Genomic DNA, 21,477 nt, shown 5'->3' on the forward strand with positions numbered 1-21,477 from the left:
GAAGTTTATCTTTAAAATGATGTATAATACTTGTATGTTTGAGGAATTTTAATTATGAGATTTCTGTTGTTTGAATTTGGCGCCCTGCAATTTCACTGGCTGTTGGCCAGGGAACACCCTTCCCAGAAAGGTTAAATGGCCCCACAAACCGCGGACCCAGCTTCCGGCAGGGCAGGCTTCGGGTCGAGAGCCAGACCCGGTTGGCCTCGCTGCGGTGGCGAGAGCCAGACCCGGTTGGCCTCGCTGCGGTGGCGGTCGGCGCTCGCTTTTTGCCGCCTCACGGCCCATTGTATGTGCACATGGGCGGTGTCCCAGGTCTCCTCCGAGCGCTTGAACCATTTGTCCACCGCAGGGGCTTCCATCTGGCTCTGATGCCACGGTGCCAGAACCGGCTGATACCCCAGTACGCATTGGAAAGGAGAGAGGTTAGTGGCAGAGTATGTTTTGGGCCATCTCTGCCCAGGGGATGAACGCCGCCCAGTCCCCCGGCCGGTCCTGGCAATATGACCATAGAAACCTACAAACATCCTGGTTCACTCGCTCCACCTGCCCGTTACTCTCAGGGTGAAAACCTGAGGTGAGGCTGACCGAGACCCCCCAGACGTTCCATGAACGCTCTCCAGACCCTGGACGTGAACCTGGGACCCCGATCAGAAACTGTCCTCAGGCACCCCGTAGTGCCAGAAGACGTGAGTGAACAGGGCCTCCGCAGTCTGTAGAGCCGTAGGGAGACCGGGCAAAGGGAGGAGACGGCAGGACTTAGAAAATCGATCCATAACGACCAGGATCGTGGTGTTGCCCTGTGAGGGAGGAAGATCCGTCAGGAAGTCCACCAACAGGTGCGACCACAGCCGTTGTGGAACGGGTAGGGGTTGTAATTTCCCTCTGGGCAGGTGCCTGGGATCATTGCACTGGGCGCACACCGAGCAGGAGGAAACATAAACCCTCACGTTCTTGGCCAAGGTGGGCCACCAGTACTTCCCACTAAGGCAACGCACCGTCCGACTGATGCCAGGATGACCAGAGGAGGGTGACGTATGGGCCCAATAGATCAAACGGTCGCGGACAGCAGACGGAACGTACAGGCGCCCAGCTGGACACTGGGGGGAATGGGCTCTGTGCGTAACGCCCGCTCGATGTCCGCATCCAGCTCCCACACCACCGGTGCCACCAGGCAAGAGGCCGGAAGTATGGGAGTGTGATCCATGGACCGCTCCTCTGTGTCATACATCCGGGACAGTGCGTCTGCCTTAGCGTTCTGGGAACCTGGTCTGTAGGATAGAGTGAAAACAAAACGGGTAAAGAACATAGCCCACCTTGCCTGGCGAGGGTTCAGTCTCCTCGCCGCCCGGATGTACTCCAGATTGCGGTGGTCAGTCCAGATGAGAAAAGGGTTTTTAGCCCCCTCAAGCCACTGTCTCCACGCCTTCAGATCCTTGACAACAGCCAACAGCTCCTGGTCCCCCACATCATAGTTTCGCTCCGCCGGGCTGAGCTTCTTCAAAAAGAAAGCACAGGGGCAGAGCTTTGGTGGCGTGCCCGAGCGCTGAGAGAGCACGGTTCCTATCCCAGCCTCGGACGTGTCCAACTCCACTATGAATGCCAAAGAGGGATCCGGATGGCAACCGAGGTAAACAGAGCCTTCAGGTGACCAAAAGCCCTGTCCGCCTCAGCCGACCACTGCAGCCACACCGGTCCCCCCTTCAGCAGTGAGGTAATGGGAGCTGCTACCTGACCAAAACCCCGGATAAACCTCTGGTAGTAGTTGGCAAACCCCAGAAACCGCTGCACTTCCTTTACCGTGGTGGGAGTCAGCCAATTGCGCACGGCTGAAATGCGGTCACTCCATCTCCACCCCTGACGTGGAAATGCGGTACCATAGGAAGGAGACAGACTGTTGGAAGAACAGACATTTCTCAGCCTTGACGTACAGGTCATGCTCCAACAGTCGACCAAGCATCCTGCGCACCAGGGACACATGCTCGGCGCATGTAGCGGAGTATATCAGAATGCTGTCGATATACAACACTACACCCTGCCCGTGCAGGTCCCGGAAAATCTCGTCAACACAGGCCTGGAAGACTGATGGAGCATTCATCAACCTGTACGGCATGACGAGGTACTCATAGTGCCCTGAGGTGGTACTAAATGCCGTCTTCCACTCGTCCCCCTCCCGGATACGCACCAGGTTGTAAGCGCTCCTGAGATCCAATTTTGTGAAGAAGTGCGCCCCTTGCATTGACTCGATCGCACTGGCGATGAGAGGCAGCGGGTAGCTGTACCTCACAGTGATCTGATTGATCCCTCGATAGTCAATGCACGGGCGCAGACCCCCATCCTTCTTCTTCACAAAAAAGAAACTCGGAGGCAGGTGAAGTGGAGGGCCGAATGTATCCCTGCCCCAGGGATTCGGAGACATATGTTTCCATAGCCACCATCTCCTCCTGTGACAGAGGATACACGTGACTCCTGGGAAGTGCTGTGTCTACCAGGAGATTTATCGCACAATCCCCCCGTCGATGAGGTGGTAATTTAGTCGCCCTCTTCTTACAGAAGGCGAGAGTCAAATCGGCATATTCTGAGGGGATGCGCACGGTGGAGAACTGGTCTGGACTTTCCACTGTAGTCGCACCGATGGAAACCCCCACACACCTCCCTGAGCACTCTCGTGACCACCCCTTGAGAGCCCTCTGTTGCCACAAAATCGTGGGGTCATGACAGGCCAACCAGGGTAAGCCCAGCACCACGGGAAACGCAGGAGAATCAATAAGGAAGAGACTGATTCTCTCCTTATGACCCTCCTGCGTAACCATGTCAAGTGGAGCGGTGGCCTCCCTAATCAGCCCTGACCCTAATGGTCGACTATCTAGGGCGTGCACAGGGAAGGGCATATCCACAGGAACAAGGGGAATCCTTAAACTATGGGCAAATGAACGGTCAATAAAACAATCACTCACGAACACAACATGGGGAACAGAGGGTTCAATAATAAACAAGTAATTGGTGAGTGAAGCCAGGTGTGATAAGACAAAGACAGAACAAATGGAAAATGAAAAGTGGATCGGCGGTGGCTAGAAGGCCGGTGACGCCGAACGCCGCCCGAACAAGGAGAGGGACCGACTTCGGCGGAAGTCGTGACACTGTTTAAAGGCACAGTCAACTTAGTGCATGTAAACTTCTGACCCACTGGAATTGTGATACAGTGAATTATAAGTGAAATAATCTATCTGTAAACAATTGTTGGAAAAATTACTTGTGTCATGCACAAAGTAGATGTCCTAACCGACTTGACAAAACTATAGTTTGTTAATGAGAAATTTGTGGAGTGGTTGAAAAACGTGTTTTAATGACTCCAACCTAAGTGTATGTACAGTTGAAGTCGGAAGTTTACATCTTTATTTTTAGTGCATATTTAAGGATGTTTCCCATGTGTTCGGTTTTATTTTTTTAACACAGGGATATTCTGAAAATATATCTGGCTTGCCTTGGGAGAAGATATTTTGAGAGCTGGAAGGTTTTTAAATAACTTTGGACTAGGAGCATGTTGAGCAACAAAACAACGATTTGAATAGAAGAAAATAACAACCGACAGAGAGAAGCTGGTGAATAAACCTTCTTGGCTCTGTTCACTGGCGTACCGGACACCCCCGCAAGGTGGGGTGGCCCACGAGCTCTGGGGTCCCATGCGCCTGTCATCGATGTCTATTTTTTAAATGGAATAAATCATTTTGACAGTAACCCTCCAAAAAGTAATTTATAATCCTTTTGAATTTAAACAAGTACTACTCTTGGGCTTCAGGAATGTGACTGAAATTTTTGTATTTTTTTTTTACTGATTTTAAAGTTGTTGTTTTTTTACCTTTATTTAACTAGGCAAGTCAGTTAAGAACAAATTCTTATTTTCAATGACGGCCTAGGAACAGTGGGTTAACTAACTGCCTGTTCAGGGGCAGAACAACCGATTTTTACCTTGTCAGCTCGGGGATTCATTCTTGCAACCTTTCGGTTACTAGTCCAACACTCTAACCACTAGGCTACCTGCCACCCATGAGGGGATATCAGTGAACAAATGCCGTGGTCAAGGCTATGATGGCACCAGTGCAATGAGTGGAGCTTCCTCAGGTGTTCAAAAGCACATATCAGACTGAGAGCCTAATGCTTCTTAGGTAGTTCTTTGAGTTTTAGTTGAGAAAATGATCTCTCCACAGAAACGACAGTTACAGGGATGGTAAAACCAGCCGTAGCAACATCAGGGAAACTGGGCAGAAGGGAGTTGCGCTTTAAATACAGCAGTTCTGTAACGTCTTTAATGGAGCCTCTCGTTCTCCTTAATTGCCGACCTCAACACGTTACGGAAAGAGATTAACTGTATAGGAAGCTCTGGGGACAGGTAGTCTGGATACTGGACAGATGATAAATTGGCAGATCCAAACAGATTGTCATTTTTAGCAGACAAGCCATTTGCGATTTCTTTCATACTGGTGAACCGGCTTTTGAGTTGTGTAGTTGCAATATCAACAGTCCTTTCTCTCTGGTATATCTTGGCATGAATCACTCAAGACTAAGTTTAAATTGTGTGCAGCACAATGAACATACAGTATAATGCACAATGTCTCAGGAAAGACTGTCTGGTTTGACAATACTCTGTATAGAAACTGCGTTATGCCAGTATGTTATGTGTTCAGTGTTATTGAGAAAATAATCTGTGCAGATGAATATCGTCTCTGAGCTCTGTTCAGTGTTTATTGAGGAAATACTCTATGCAGGTGTGTTGATTGGAGGTCGGCCCTGAGACAGTTTAGTTTAGTGATTGCCTCAGGATGTGGGGCTTCTCTCTGTCTGTCGTCATCTCTAACCTTTCTTCTTCTCTCTCTCTCACTTTCTCTCCCTCAGTCACTCTCTCTGTCTCTACCTTTCTTCTTCTCTCTCTCTGCCCTCTGCTGACTGAGGATTAAAGGAAACATATCTGCTGATCTGAGAGACAGGCCTCCCGCTGGGTTGCTTTTACTGCCTGGCTGTGCACAGGGCTGCAGACAGGTAGGCAGGCAGGCAGGCAAGCAGACAGACAGACACTTCTATGGCTGCTTTCTATCTGAGAACAGGGTACACAAATACCACAGACTAGACTAGCAGGTCCCCTCCACACCTTGGGATAGCCTGGGAGATTATGCAGCTTTTTTGGAGCACAGTTTCCACAAGCAGGCCAGCATGGTTAGTCACTCATGAAGTGATTGAGAGAGAGTGAGTCAGCTAGGGAGTGAGTGAGTGAGTCAGCTAGGGAGTGAGTGAGTGAGTGAGTCAGTGAAAGGGTGCATCTCCTATGTCAATCCCGCTCTTATCCCCCCCCCCCAGAGGTTGGAGGTGGATCCTTAAGGATGTGTGGTCTCTTCTCTTCCTGTTATTTTTGGCTCTGCTTCTTCTGTGTTACTGGCACAAAGAGATGCTCAGCTCCCCAAGTACTGGAAAGAGCACATAAACCCCAGAGTGTATTGATATATATGTACTTTGTTGTTTTCAAGGTGACATTCCGTACCAGGATCTACCACTGTAACATCAACAGCCAGGGTGTGATCTGTCTGGACATCCTGAAGGACAACTGGAGCCCCGCCCTCACCATCTCCAAGGTGCTGCTGTCCATCTGCTCCCTTCTCACTGACTGCAACCCTGGTGAGTGACACCCCAGTCAACCAATCAGACAGAGAGACTCGAAGTGTCTCTCACTTTTGTTTATTATCTATTTCACTTGCTTTGGCAATGTAAACATAAGTTTCCCATGCCAATAAAGCCCTTGAATTGAAATTGAGAGAGAGCGCGTGCGAGAGACGACACATGAGAGAGACGACACATGAGAGAGACGACACACGAGAGAGAAAGTACTATCTCATCCTGGAATTTACAAGGTCTGAGGTAATCTGCCTTTAACCTAAAGAGCAGGAACCAAGACTTCATCAAAGAAATTGGAAATACAGACACTGGTTGCCCTCTAGGTTACAGAGAGCTGGTAGTCCCATCCACCAAACTACCAGGTGTGAAACAGGGAAGAGACTCAGTGGGTATGCTAATATGGTATAGAGCAGACCTAACCCATTCTATTAAATTCGTCAAAACAGGAACATTTTATCTGGCGAGAAATGTATAAGGAAATTATCTCATCAGAGAAAAATGGCTTCATGTGTGCTACCTATATCCCCCCCAATAGAATCCCCATACCTTAACGATGACAGCTTCTCCATCCTAGAGGGGGAGATCAACAATTTCCATGCCCAGGGACATGTACTAGACTGTGGTGACCTAAATGCCAGAACCTGACACTCTCAGCACACAGGGGGACAAACACCTACCTGGAGGTGACAGTATGCCCTCCCAAATATGCCCCCCTAGACACAACGATGACAAAACAACCAACAAAAATGGGTCACAACTCCTGCAGCTTTGTCGCATGCTGGGTCTGTACATAGCCAATGGTAGGCTGCAAGAGGACTCCTATGGTAGATACACCTACAGCTCATCCCTTGACTGTAGTACTGTAGACTACTTTATCACTGACCTCAACCCAGAGTCTCTCAGAGCATTCGGTCAGCCCACTGACACCATATCAGATCACCGTAAAATCACAGTCTACTTGAACAGACCAATACTCAATCATGAGGCATCAAAGCCAAAGGAACTGCACAATATTAAGAAATGCTATAGATGGAAGGAAAGTAGTGTGGAAACCTACCTAAAAACAATTAGGCAACAACAAATTCAATCCCTTTTAGACAAATTCCTGGACAAACCATTTCACTGTAATAGTGAAGGTGTAAACTTGGCAGTAGAAAGCCTAAACAGTATACTTGACCTTTCAGATTCCCTATCAAATAAAAAAATTCCAAGCAGACAACCTAAGAAAATGAAGAACAATGACAAATGGTTTGATGAAGAATACAAAAACCTAAGAAAGAAATTGAGAAACCTATCCAACCAAAAACATAGAGACCCAGAAAAGCTGAGTCTATGCCTAAAACAATACAGAAATACACTACGGAAAAAGAAGGAACAGCACGTCAGAAATCATCTCAATGTAATTGAAGAATCCATATAATCTAACCACTTCTGGAACACAAACAAACAAGCACACGAAGAGTTCCCAAAACGGAGATGTGTGGATAAACCACTTCTCAAATCTTTTTGGCTCTATAACAAAGAACAAACATAAACATATACATGATCAATTAGAAATCTTAGAATAAGCTATTAAAAACTACCAGAACCCACTGGATTCTCCAATTACATTGAATGAACTACAGGACAAAATACAAACCCTCCAACCCAAAAAGGCATGTGGTGTTGATGATATCCTACATGAAATTATAAAATATACAGACAACAAATTCCAATTGGCTATACTTAAACTCTTTTAACATCATCCTTAGCTCTGGCATCTTCCCCAATATTTGGAACCAAGGACTGATAACACCAATCCACAAAAGTGGAGACAAATTTGACCCCAATAACTAATGTGGGAAATGCGTCAACAGCAACCTTGGGAAAATCCTTGGGAAAAATGCATTATCATTAACAGCAGACTTGTACATTTCCTCAGTGAAAACGATGTACTGAGCAAATGTCAAATTGACTTTTTTCCAAGTTACCATACGACAGACCAAGTATTCACACTGCACACCCTAATTGACAAACAAACCAAAACAAAGGCAAAGTCTTCTCATGCTTTGTTGACTTCAAAAAAGTGTTTCACTCAATTTGGCTTGAGGATCTGCTATACAAATTGATGGAAAGAGATGTTGGGGGAAAAACATACGACATTATAAAATCCATGTACACAAACAAGTGTGCAGTTAAAATGGCCAAAAAACAAACATTTCTTTCCACAAGGCCGTGGGGTGAGACAGGGATGCAGCTTAAGCCCCACCCTCTTCAACATATATATCAACGAATTGGCAAGGGCACTAGAACAGTATGCAGCACCCGGCCTCACCCTACTAGAATCTGAAGTCAAATGTCTACTGTTTGCTGATGATCTGGTGCTTCTGTCTCCAACCAAGCAGGGCATACAGCAGCACCTAGATATTCTGCACAGATACTGTCAAACCTGGGCCCTGACAGTAAATCGCAGTAAGACAAAAAATAATGGTGTTCCAAAAAAGGTGAACAATCTGAGAGACAAGGCAAGAAGGGCCTTCTATGCCATCAAAGGGAACATAAACTTTGACATACCAATTAGGATCTGGTAAAAAAAATACTTAAATCAGTTATAGAACCCATTGCCCTTTATGGTTGTGAGGTCTGGGGTCCGCTCACCAACCAAGAATTCACAAAATGGGGGAAAATCACCAAATTGAGACTAATAAAAAGTAACACAATAAAATAACAATAACGAGGCTATACACAGGGGGTTCTCATAATGTCTGGTCATTACTTCCCCCCCCCCCCTCGGGGGGCCCTCTCCCACATTGCATAGTGGGTTTGGAGCTGTCGCTGTGGGCCCCAAGTCCACCCACTCCCCCACAACTCCCCCTCCTCCCCTCCCCTGTCCTTATTCATGCAGTAGTAGGGGTATAGAGTATCGATGGAATATTATGGGATATAGCTAATTAAAGAAGGAGAGGGCAGAATGACAGTTAATGAACCCTCGCAGGCACAGTAATTGTATAATTCCTGGCTGTCTTGGTTGGGGTGCCACAAGGAGACTCTGTACGGTGCTCTGTAGCTCTAGTATTTTCACCCCCGACCTCAGCCTAGCTGCGCTGGGGCCCTGTCCCCACTGCTGCTCACCCAACCAGCACCTGGAGCTCGGCAGGGGGGCTGCCATTTGAATGATTTTGAATTTTGCACCCATAGAAGTAAAATGAATGGAAAGGGCATCTCCATTCAAGTCAATGATGGTATAATGGGTGGACTGGCAGCCATTCGGAGTGTACCCATAACAGGAAGTAAAAGCAGGAAGTGTACCCTTCAATCTGTGCTGTGATTTGTTGAGTCAACTCAACTGACTTTACAAAAAATATATTCCATTGCATGAGCCACATCAGTTAGAATCAGTTGATAGAACATTCCATAATACCATGGAAACGATTGCATCACAATACCAGGCAGGCATTGCGAGTGTACCTGTGAGTTTACCAGTCAGATTGCCAGGGTTAGAGCTTCCACGCCCATTATATTCATTCTATTTCTATGGTTGCACATCCCTGAATACACCCCTGGTCAGAGTGTGTCACTGTGATGTGCTGTAAAGGGAATATGTCTCTGTCATTTTGCTTCACCCTCCTTTCCTGTAGTACTAGTCAAGCCTGCTGTGAACACTTGATTCACATGATGTCTGTAAAAGTGTCTGCTACTTTGTATGTCATATAGTTATAGAGTGTCCTACTTGAGATGAACAGGGCTTCACGACATGGAAAATTATTCATGGGTTTTTCCATTTAGGATGTTAAAGGTATCAAGGTAGTCTTTAAAAATCACAGTTAATGGAAGCAAATCGTTTATCTGAATAGTTGGGGTGACAGTTTCTGACTGTAGACAAACAACCAATGGATGTGATGGGATGTCATTTAATGGTGGTTAAAATAATGTCATCCATGTTGTTCTCCCTCCTCACAGCTGACCCTCTGGTAGGAAGCATCGCCACCCAGTACACAACCAACAGACCAGAGCACGACAGGATAGCCAAACAGTGGACCAAGAGATATGCCACATAGTCTGACAGCAAGGACCTCCACTGTCCCCCTCCCAGACCCACCACCACCACCCAAAATCTGTGGAGGACACCGACCCCTCACCCCTCCGCCCCTAGCCTGGCCCCAGATCTGGTTGTGTTGTATAGCCAACTCCTATAGTCATCACATGTCAAACAATGAATTATTGGTATGTTTGGTATGACAATGATGAATTACATTGACATTTAAGTCATTTAGCAGACGCTGTTATCCAGAGCGACTTACAAGTTAGACCAATAGTATTTGGCTATACAGCACAAACAGATTTGGGACCAAGCTACTTTGCCCCCCACTCTCAGCCCCAAATCTGTGGAAGCACGCCCACCTGACCTGATCCCCCCCCACCCCCACCTTCCTCATCACAGATGGCACCTTCATTGGGGAGTACGGGCTCATAGTAATGGCTGGAACTGAGTGAATGGTATCGAACACATGGCACACCCAACCCTCCTCTGACAACATGAACTGTTATTTGTCCCATGCAGACACTTGATCACTTCTTTTTTTTTATACAAAGAGTATATTGGGAATTTCTTTCCAATACACCGAATGTTGATATGGTCATGAAAAGCTTTAATACTGTTATTCTTGTTGTTGTTGGTATTATTACATTGTTTATTGCTTTTTTTTATATGCATTATCATTCGTTTTTTTAATACTAGACCCTTTATGTGATTGATGAAAAATGTATTCTATTCTAGAGCATTCTAGTCCATGCATTCTAGAGCTCATGCATTCTATTAAGTGTTGTTGTTTAAAATGTCATTTTCAATGTAAGCCTGTCTGCAGAATTAGTGTCTACAAATGCAGAATAGACTTTATTCTATGATTAATCATTTGATGTTATTTTTCTGCCCCAAGAAGTTATTGACATGACAGTAAGGCTGTCTGGATCTGTGTGTAGCTGGTCTTGCTGCTCACCTCCTGTGGTGCTAGCCAGCTGGCAGTTGTTTGCTGTACATTTGCCTTGTGAGAATACATACTTATTGAATACTCAATTAAACACTGGTTGTAATGTTAATTCTAGCTCGGCTAATCTGTTGCTAATGTGCTCACTGGGGGTCCTCTTCGCTGGGTAAACCGTGGTGGATTTCAATGCACAATCGATAATATTTACTGCTGTTCAATGGTCATTCAAATATGAATATTATTAAATGCACTAAAGAGGAACAATGGGTACATATTGAAGATGCGCATGCTCCTCCCCATAATATTTGTACATCTTTATTTTCAAAGGATAAAGCTAAGAACATTAACAACTTTCTAGTTAAGAACATTATAACAATATGGAAGAAAATGAAACGTATTCTACAAGAACCAATATCACAACGATATGGAACAATCCTTGGATAACTTTTCAGAATTTACCGATTTTTAAATTGATCCACATGGAGAACTAAAGGCATAGAAAGCGTAAATTAATTGGTAATCAGAAAATACATTTACAGTATTTCCCATTACAGAATTTAAAAGCAATTTTGGACTGACCAATGTAAATATGTTCAAATACGTGCACCTTAAGTTCAATATCAGGAAATTTCTATTTGAAATCTTTTGTATTTCACAGCAATCTTGAGGGAATCCTATTTGAGCCAGAAAAGGATGATCATATGATTGGTAAGATATTCAAAACCTTGCAGAAAGCCTATCCAACTGACACTTAGAAAAATGTTTCAATGATTTTAACCAAGACTCGTAATAAATTCTATAGAAGGGACAAAATTCACAAATTTAAATGTAAAACTAACAATGACTCAATAATCCATGCCTTCTGGGAACGCTATAAAGTCCAAAAGTTATGGACACAGAAGGTTGGCTGTTAGAAGTATTACAATGTAAATATACTTTTAATCCGTCTGTCTGCATATTTCAAGATATGGCATATGGGGGGCAGTGAGACGGTTCTGCCAAGTTGTTCTGCATGGTTGTTCGAGGAAGGAAAGAGGAAGACTCCACACCACTCTCTCACTTCAGTATCATACCTAGTTATATTCTGATGATCTCTGTGTGTGTTTTCTATACCTGTTCGATCCTCTCCCTGTAGGCTTTACAGGCGCCCCCCACCCCTTGGCTGCAAACCTTTTAATTTAGTGGACCCTGCGCGCACAACCCATGTGGAATTCTGGGTCTCTGGCAACGTTTGGAACTGCCGATCTGCAGTGTAGAACGCAGAGTTCATCTCAGTCTATGCTGCCCTTTAGTCCCTTGATTTTTTGGCCCTGTGGATCACCACAGAGAACACTGCTACTCCGGCTGCTCTTTCTTCATCTGACTATGTTTTCTCTCTGGTCGTCACGGTGGTGGCACAGGTCTACTCATTTCTCCTAACTGGAGAATCTCTTTTCTCCCTCTATCACCTGTCCATCTCCTCATTTGAATTCCATGCTGTCACTGTCACTAGTCCACTCAAGCTTAACATTGTTGTCCTCTATCGCCCACCAGGTGCCCTTGGAGAGTTCCTCAATGAGCTTGACACCTTGATAAGTTAATTTCCTGCCGATTGCTCAACGCTCTTCGTAATTTATTTCCAACTTTGATTAATTTATTTACAACTCTCGCTTTCCCCTCCTTTCCTCGTTTGACCTCATCCTTTCCCAGTCCCCTCCAACTCACAAGGCAGGCAGTATGCTTGACCTCATCTTTACTAGAGGCTGCTCGCCTACTAATCTCACTGCAACCCCCTTCCAGGTCTCTGATCACTGTCTCCCTTTCCTCCAACTCTAACCACCACTTTGTCAATCACTTTGAAAAGAAGGTTGACGACATCCGCTCCTCATTCACTATTGAGTCCTCTGTTCCCACTCACACAGAACTACCCTACGCCTTGACCTCTTTCTCCCCTCTCTCTCCAGATGAAATACTGCGACTAGTGAGGTCTGGCCAGCCGACAACCTGCCCGCTTGACCCCATCCCCTACTCCAGACTCTGGAGACCTTCTCATATTCCTCACTTCCCTCATCAACTCATCCCTGACCACTGGCTACGTCCCATCTAAAATGTATATGGCCGAGTCGCTCACCTCCTCAAGAAACCAACACTCGACTCATCTGACGTCAAAAACTATAGACCTGTATCCCTTCTTTCTTTTATTTTCAAAACACTTTAGCCTGCCTTCTCTGATCAACTCTCTCGTTATCTCTCTCAGAACAATCTTCTTGACTCTAACCAGTCAGGCTTCAAGACGGGTCACTCTACCGAGACTGCTTTTCTTTGTGTCACGGAGGCTCTTCACACTGACAAAGATGACACTCTCTCCTCTGTTCTCATCGTCCTAGATCTATCCACTGCCTTCAACACCGTAAACTATCAGATCCTCCTCTCCACCTTCTCAGGGCCGGGTGTCTCAGGCTTTGCATTCTCTTGGATTGCATCCTACCTGGCAGGTCGCTCCTACCAGGTGACGTGGAGAGGATCTGTGTTTGCACCATGTACTTTCACTACTGGTGTCCCCCAGGGCTCGGTTCTTGGCCCTCTTCTCTCTATACACCAAGCCACTCGGCTCCGTCATATCCTCACATGGTCTCTCCTATCAACTACATTTCTCCTTCCCCCAATCTGACACCCAGGTGGCGACACGCATCTCTGCGTGCCTGGCAGATATCTCAGCTTGGATGTCGGCCCACCACCTCAAGCTCAAGCTCGACAAGACAGCTGCTCATCCTCCCAGGAAAGGCCTGCCCACTCAAAGACCTCTCCATCACGGTTGACAACTCCACAGTGTCGCACTCCCAGAGTGCAAAGAACCTTGGTGTGACCCTGGATAATTCTGGATAAGTAGCAAGGGTTTGATGGCACAGGCTGGGAGCCCAGACAACAGCGAATTGTAGTCATCCAGACAAGAGATGACAAGTGCCTGGATTAGGACCTGCGCATCTTCCTGTGTGAGGTAGGTTTGTACTCTATGGATGTTGTAGAGCATAAACCTGCAGGAGCGAGTCACTGCTTTGATGTTTGCAGAGAACGACAGGGTGTTGTCCAGGGTCACACCAAGGTTCTTTGCACTCTGGGAGGGCGATACTACAGCAAGCCTGGTTTTCAACCTTGGCACCACAATGGTGGAACCAGCTCCCCTTGAAGCTAGGACAGCAGAGTCCCAGCCTATCTTCTGAAAGCACTTGAAATCCTATCTCTCCAAAGAGTATCTTTAAATAAACCCACTCAAAAAAAAAAAAAAAATGAACCAACACTTGACCTCCCCGTTCCTTCTAGCTCTGACTCTGCTGATAGCTACTTTGAGGAAAAGTGTACTTATTATGCCTGTGATGTGTTGTTGTCCCACCTAGCTATCTTAAGATGAACACTCTGGATAAGAGCGTCTGCTAAATGACTAAAATGTAAATGTATACCCGATAGGTTGGACGATACTTTTCTCGTCAATCATTTAGAAAAAATGTACGTGTAAAAACTGTAAATCAACCAATCCTCCATCGTTAACACAATGGAAAGGTCAAATGCTTTATCTAAATGTTGAAAGTGCGTGGGGGATGGAGAGAAAAAAAATGGTGCAGTTTGAGGCCATGTGGGGGAGAGTGATGCGGGCGCTGGAGATAGGGGTGCGAGCAGGTGAGTCTGGGCAGGGGTGATGCTGTGAATGTTTGTGTATGTTGTCGTTTTGTATGTGTATGTTTTGTAAAACATTTCATAAAATATAATATTATACACCCATTTTAGACGGTTTATTATTTTCTCATGTCACATTTTAAAGCTCCACTTTCAAGAACTTTTCCTTTTTATGATCAGTGATGAAAGTTAAAGCTACTGTATGTTCACGTAAAGAACTCTCTCATCTTGTCCGCTGTCTATTCACAGGGACAGTTCTGAGATTCCATTCTGTAATTCTACAGTTCTGCGTTCCGACCATTAGAACTACCAGTTTAGTTCCTAATATTCCAGTCCAAAAATGTAGGACACCCCCTGCAATGGAACAGAACATAGACAGTATGTTGAGCCTCAACATCTGGATGCATGCCTTCACTCCTAATGTGTTTCAGGTTTTCATGAAAGGAACATTCCAAATTAAATGTTTGGTTTTGAGCTTTGTGGAGTCTTGTTTTGTGAAAATGATTCATTAGTTAAGAGTTCATTCATTATTAATTAGGCAGCAATGCTGTTTCTTATTGCTAATTACAACAATGGCCTCAGTCATTGTAGGCCTATTCCAACATAAACCAGCACCACATCTTCACTCTGGCACATGGATTGCTCAGCCCTCTCTAGAGAGACTGTTGCAGCATTAGTGGTGAGTAGAGAACTGATCCAGGATGAATTAGTAGAATCATTGCCTTTTCAAAGCCAGAGTTGACAGGAGTGGAGTCGGGCCTTACAATTCTGTATTGTGCAGCCGTAAATTATTTGGTGTAGGTTGGACCCTAATTCCTATCAGGCAAAGAAAAGTGGCAAAGTCGAGAGACACCAGCGGAGGGATGTAATTGTTGTTGCCAGGCAGGGAATGGAGGGGGGGGCTCCATCTCTCCATCTCTACTTCACAGTGAGAAGAAAAAAGATGATTGTTTCTGGTGCATCAGAGCCTCATAACCTCCCTTGTTCTATTCCTCAACCTTCTCCACCCCCAGCTTGTCCTAAGAGACCATGGCAGGGGGGAACTGTAGGTAAAGACTTAACGAGTCTCTAGTCTACAAAATGACTAAACTATTGAAAATGAAGAGGTCAATTAAGCAATAAGGCCCGAGGAGGTGTGGTATATGGCCAATATACCACGGCTAAGGGCTATTCTTATGCATGACGCAACACGAGTATAGCCGTGGTATATTGGCCATATATCACAAACCCCCGAGGTGCCTTATTGCTATTATAAACCGTTTTTTTTCACCTTTATTTAACCAGGTAGGCTAGTTGAGAACAAGTTCTCATTTACAACTGCGACCTGGCCAAGATAAAGCAAAGCAGTGCGACACAAACAATAACACAGAGTTACACATGGAATAAACAAACATACAGTCAATGATACAATAGAAAAACGTCTATATACAGTGTGTGCAAATGAGGTAGGTTAAGGGAGGTAAGGCAATAAATAGGCCATAGTGGCGAAATAATTACAATATAGCAATTAAACACTGAAGTGATAGATGTGCAGAAGATGAGCGTGCAAGTGGAGATACTGGGGTGCAAAGGACCAAAATAAATAAAATAAATAACAGTATGAGGATGAAGTAGTTGGATGGGCTATTTACAGATGGGCTATGTACAGGCGCAGTGATCTGTGAGCTGCTCTGACAGCTGGTGCTTAAAGCTAGTGAGGGAGATAGAAGTCTCCAGCTTCAGTGATTTTTGCAGTTCATTCCAGTCATTGGTAGCAGAGAACTGGAAGGAAAGGCGGCTGAAGGAGGAATTGGCATAGGGGGTGACCAGTGAAATATACCTGCTGGAGCGCGTGCTACGGGTGGGTGCTGCTATGGTGACCAGTGAGCTGAGATAAGGCGGGGCTTTACCTAGCAAAGACTTATAGATGACCTAGAGCCAGTGGGTTTGGCGACGAATATGAAGCGAGGGCCAGCCAACGAGAGCACACAGGTCGCAGTGGTGGGTAGTATATGGGGCTTTGGTGACAAAACGGATGGCACTGTGATAGACTGCATCCAATTGGCTGAGTAGAGTGTTGGAGGCTATTTTGTAAATGACATCACCGAAGTCAAGGATCGGTAGGATAGTCAGTTTTACGAGGGTATGTTTGGCAGCATGAGTGAAGGATGCTTTGTTATGAAATAGGAAGCCGATTCTAGATTTAATTTTGGATTGGAGATGCTTAATGTGAGTCTGGAAGGAGAGTTTACAGTCTAACCAGACATCTAGGTATTTGTAGTTGTCCACATATTCTAAGTCAGAACCGTCCAGAGTAGTGATGCTGGACGGGCGGGCAGGTGTCGGCAGCGATCGGTTGAAGAGCATGCTTAGCTTTACTTGCATTTAAGAGCAGTTGGATGCCACGGAAGGAGAGTTGTATGGCATTGAAGCTCGTCTGGAGGTTAGTTAAGTGTCCAAAGAAGGGACAGAAGAATACAGAATGGTGTTGTCTGCGTAGAGGTGGATCAGAGAGTCACCAGCAGCAAGAACGACATCATTGATGTATACAGAGAAAAGAGTCGGCCCGAGGATTGAACCCTGGGGCACCCCCATAGAGACTGCCAGAGGTCCGGACAACAGGCCCTCTGATTTGACACACTGAACTCTGTCTGAGAAGTAGTTGGTGAACCAGGCGAGGCAGTCATTTGAGAAACCAAGGCTGTTGAGTCTGCCGATAAGAATGTGGTGATTGACAGTCAAAAGCCTTAGCCAGGTCGATGAATACAGCTGCACAGTAATGTCTCTTATTGATGGCGGTTATGATATCGTTTAGGACCTTGAGCATGGCTGAGGTGCACCCATGACCAGCTCGGAAACCAGATTGCATAACAGAGAAGGTACGGTGGGATTCGAAATGGTTAGTGATCTGTTTGTTAACTTGGCTTTCGAAGACCTTAGAAAGGCAGGGTAGGATAGATATAGGTCTGTAGCAGTTTGGGTCTAGAGTGTCTCCCCCTTTGAAGAGGGGGATGACCGCGGCAGCTTTCCAGTCTTTGGGGATCTCAGACAATAGGAAAGAGGTTGAACAGGCTAGTAATAGGGGTTGCAACAATTTCGGCGGATCATTTTAGAAAGAGAGGGTCCAGATTATCTAGCCCGGGCTGATTTGTAGGGGTCCAGATTTTGCAGCTCTTTCAGAACATCAGCTATCTGAATTTGGGTGAAGGAGAAATGGGGGATGTTTGGGCAAGTTGCTGTGGGGGTTGCAGGGCTGTGTACCGGGGTAGGGGTAGCCAGGTGGAAAGCATGGCCAGCCGTAGAAAAATGCTTATTGAAATTCTCAATTATCGCGGATTTATCGGTGGTGACAGTGTTTCCTAGCCCCAGTGCAGTGGGCAGCTGGGAGGAGGTGCTCTTATTCTCCATAGACTTTACAGTGTCCCAGAACTTTTTTGGAGTTTGTGCTACAGGATGCAAATTTCTGTTTGGAAAGTAAAGGCTAGCTTTTTCAAACTGCCTGTGTGTATTGGTTCTTAACTTCCTTTAAAAGTTGCATATCGCGATGGCTATTCGATGCTAATGCAGTATGCCACAGGATGTTTTTGTGCTGGTCAAGAGCAGTCAGGTCTGGAGTGAACCAAGGGCTATATCTGTTCCTGGTTCTACATTTTTTGAATGGGGCATGGTTATTTAAGATGGTGAAGAAAGCACTTTTAAAGAATAACCAGGCATCCTCTACTGACGGTATGAGATCAATATCGTTCCAGGACACCCGCGCCAGGTCGATTAGAAAGGCCTGCTCGCTGAAGTGTTTAAGGGAGCGTTTGACAGTGATGAGGGGTGATCGCTGAGATCCTGGTTGAAGACAGCAGATGTGTATTTGGAGGGCAGGTTGGTTAGGATGATATTTATGAGGGTACCCGTGTTTACGGATTTGGGGTTGTACCTGGTAGGTTCATTGATAATTTGTGTGAGATTGAGGGCATCAATCTTAGATTGTAGGATGGCCGGGGTGTTAAGCATGTCCCAGTTTAGGTCACCTAACAGCACGAGCTCTGAAGATAGATGGGGGGCAATCAATTCACATATGGTGTCCAGGGCACAGCTGGGGGCAGAATGTGTTCTATAGCAAGCGGCAACGGTGAGAGACTTGTTTCTGGAAAGGTGGATTTTTAAAAGTAGAAGCTCAAATTGTTTGGGCACAGAAATGGATAGTAAGACAGAACTCTGCAGGCTATCTCTGGAGTAGATAGCAACTCCGCCCCCTTTGGCAGTTCTATCTTGTCAGAAAATGTTATAGTTAGGGATGGACATTGCAGGGTTTTTGGTGGTCTTCCTAAGCCAGGATTCAGACATGGCTAGAACATCCGGGTTGGCAGAGTGTGCTAAGGCAGTGAATAAAACAAACTTAGGGAGGAGGCTTCTAATGTTAACATGCATGAAACCAAGGCTTTTACGGTTACAGAAGTCAACAAATGAGAGTGCCTGGTTACCAATGTAATTAGAGCCCATGATATACGGTCTGATATACCATGGCTGTCAGCCAATCAGCATTCAGGGCTCGAACCACCCAATTTATAATATAATCCATATCTAATATCTCAACCTTTTCCGAGGGACTGGCTGCCGGTATGGTGTGTTGTTCCTCCTTTGAGGACAGTAAATCCCACAGGTTGGTGGTGCTGGTCAATGGTTTAAAGGTTAGGCTCAATCAGACCATCTGACTGGAGAGGTTGACTGTTTGCCCTGTAGCCTACTGCACTCAAATGAACCCTTTAAGACCAATATTGGTAATGTGTATACATTCAAAATGTAGTTAAGTGGACTTTGTATGGACCATCAATCAATCAAATGTATTTATAAAGCCCTTCTTACATCAGCTGATGTCAAAGTGCTGTACAGAAACCCAGCCTAAAACCCCAAACAGCAAGCAATGCAGGTGTAGAAGCATAGGGGCTAGGAAAAACTCCCTAGAAAGGACAACCTCCTGTGGTCTGCCATCATCACATTGAAGAAGCCATCCCATGTGGTGAAGCCACTACACCAGGTGAGTTCTGACTGTACAAAACAGTAGCCTACATGTACCTGCAAGTTAGCGTCTTCGCTCAGTTATCCATTAGCCCACATGGCCCATTGCTACCTGCAATAAGAGGATGGGAGACAATTTGGAAGGAATGCTTTGGCATGTAGGAAACTTAATGTAACCTAATATGACCATCATAAAGAAGAGATAAGAACATATCATCTCTCTCTGTCACCCTCTGCTGATTATTGGGAGTGTCTGGTAACTTCATTTTTTAATTATGTATTGATGAGCACATTACATTATAGAGGAGGCTGGTCGGAGGAGCTATAGGATGACAGGCTCATTGTAATGGCTGGAATGGAATAAATGGAACGGTATCAAAAGCGTCAAAGATATGGAAATCACGTTTGACTCTGTTCCATTCCAGCCATTACAATGAGCCGGTCCTATAGCTCCTCCCACTAGCCTCCACTGCATTTTAGATATATATAAACACGTATGTAAAGTGTAGGTCCCATGTTTCATGAGCTGAAATAAAAGATCCAAAACATTTTCCAGAAGCGCTAAAAGCTTTCCTTTCAAATTCTGTGAACAAATTTGTTTACATCCCTGTTAGTGAGCATTTCTCCTTTGCAAAGATAATCCATCCTCCTGACGGGAGTGGCAAATCAAGAATCTGATTAAAGAGCATGATCATTACGCAGGTATACCTTGTGCTGGGGACAATAAAAGGCCACTCTAAAACGTGCAGTTTTGTCACAACACAATGCCACAGATGTTTTGAGGGAGTGTGCAATTGGCATGCTGACTGCAGGAATGTCCACCAGAGCTGTTGCAAGATAATTTAATGTTATTTTCTCTACCATAAGCTTCCTCCAATGTCATTTTAGAGAATTTGGCAGTACATCCAACCGGCCTCTCAACCGCAGACAGCCCAGGACCTCCACATCCGGCTTCTTCACCTGCTGGATCGTCTGAGACCAGCCACCCAGACAGCTGATGAAACTATTGGTTTGCACAAACGAAGAATTTCTTCACAAACTGTCAGAAACCGTCTCAGGGAAGCTCATCTGCGTACTCGTCGTAACCGACTTCAGAGGGCAAACGCTCACCTTCGATGACCACTGGCACGCTGGGAAAATGTGTGTTTCACGGGTGAATCACAGTTTCAACTGTACCTGGTATATGGCAGACAGCGTGTATGGCGTGTATGGTGTCGTGAGCGGTTTGCTGATGTCAACGTTGTTGATGCTGATGTCAACAGTGCCTCATGGTTGCGGTGGGGTTATGGTACGGACAAAAACACAATTGCATTTTATCGATGGCAATTTGAATGCACAGAGATTCCGTGACGAGATCCTGAGGCCCATTGTCGTGCCCTTCTTCCGCCGCCATCACCTCATGTTTCAGCATGATAATGCACAGCCCCATGTCGCAAGGATCTGTACACAATTCCTGGAAGCTGAACATGTCCCAGTTCTTCCATGGCCTGCATACTCACCAGACATGTCCCCCATTGAGCATGTTTGAGATGCTCTGGATCTACGTGTATGACAGACGGTGTGTTCCAGTTCCCGCCAACATCCAGCAACTTCGCACAGCCATTGAAGAGGAGTGGGACAACATTCCACAGACTACAATTAACAGCCCGATCAACTCTATGTGAAGGAGACGTTGTGCTGCATGAGGCAAATGGTGGTCACATCAGATACGGACTGCTTTTCTGATCCACACCCCTACCTTTTTTTAAGGTATCTGTGACCAACAGATGCATGTATTCTCAGTCATGTGAAATCAATAGATTAGAGACTAATATATTTATTTAAATTGACTGTTTTCCTTATATGAACTGTAACTCAAACTATTTTTCATTGTTGCATGTTGCGTTTATATTTTTGTTCAGTGTATAGGCTTATGTCCACAATAGTCTGTTAGAATCAGCGCACACCTGTCTGTTGACTTTCTCTTTTCCCGAATTTTAGAGCAGTGCTCAGCTAGCTCTCAATTTGACGTTGTCATCGGGTGTACCCAACCGAGAGGGAATCCATTGCCCTGGATAACTGTAGCTACGTCTGCTGCTGTACCCACACTTCCGCTCTGCAAGAGGCACGCGTCCAGGCATTCACAGACACAAAGAAAAGGTGGGCCTATCTAACAATGAATGCTTTTAAAATATCGTGAAATATGTATCCGTATTGTATTGTTTGGCGC

General features: G+C 45.5%; 2 protein-coding genes across 5 annotated transcripts in view; both read left to right on the top strand.

Moving 5' to 3' along the window:
* LOC139554934 (ubiquitin-conjugating enzyme E2 E2-like) overlaps nucleotides 1-10,740 on the top strand; it is a 63,949-nt gene extending 53,209 nt beyond the window's left edge. For both annotated transcript variants that reach the window (XM_071368230.1, XM_071368231.1), the window contains 2 exons: nucleotides 5,520-5,667; nucleotides 9,604-10,740. In XM_071368230.1, the coding sequence (XP_071224331.1) occupies nucleotides 5,520-5,667; nucleotides 9,604-9,701 (246 nt within the window). In that variant the 3' untranslated portion in view covers nucleotides 9,702-10,740. The remainder of the gene's footprint in view (nucleotides 1-5,519; nucleotides 5,668-9,603) is intronic.
* Nucleotides 1-21,477, top strand: part of LOC139554937 (ubiquitin-conjugating enzyme E2 E1-like) — a 101,919-nt gene that overhangs the window by 62,533 nt on the left and 17,909 nt on the right. Inside the window, exons 1-2 of one of the 3 annotated variants that reach the window (XM_071368239.1) lie at nucleotides 20,871-21,017; nucleotides 21,249-21,407. The exons of 1 other annotated variant lie outside the window; for it this stretch is intronic. The gene's annotated coding sequence lies outside the window, so the exon portion shown is untranslated. Of the gene's footprint in view, nucleotides 1-20,870; nucleotides 21,018-21,211; nucleotides 21,408-21,477 lie in introns of those variants that run through there. One more of the 3 variants, XM_071368238.1, reaches the window with a different exon arrangement.

This window comes from Salvelinus alpinus, chromosome 26 (assembly GCF_045679555.1).
Source record: "Salvelinus alpinus chromosome 26, SLU_Salpinus.1, whole genome shotgun sequence".
NCBI classification, from domain to species: Eukaryota; Metazoa; Chordata; class Actinopteri; order Salmoniformes; family Salmonidae; genus Salvelinus; species Salvelinus alpinus.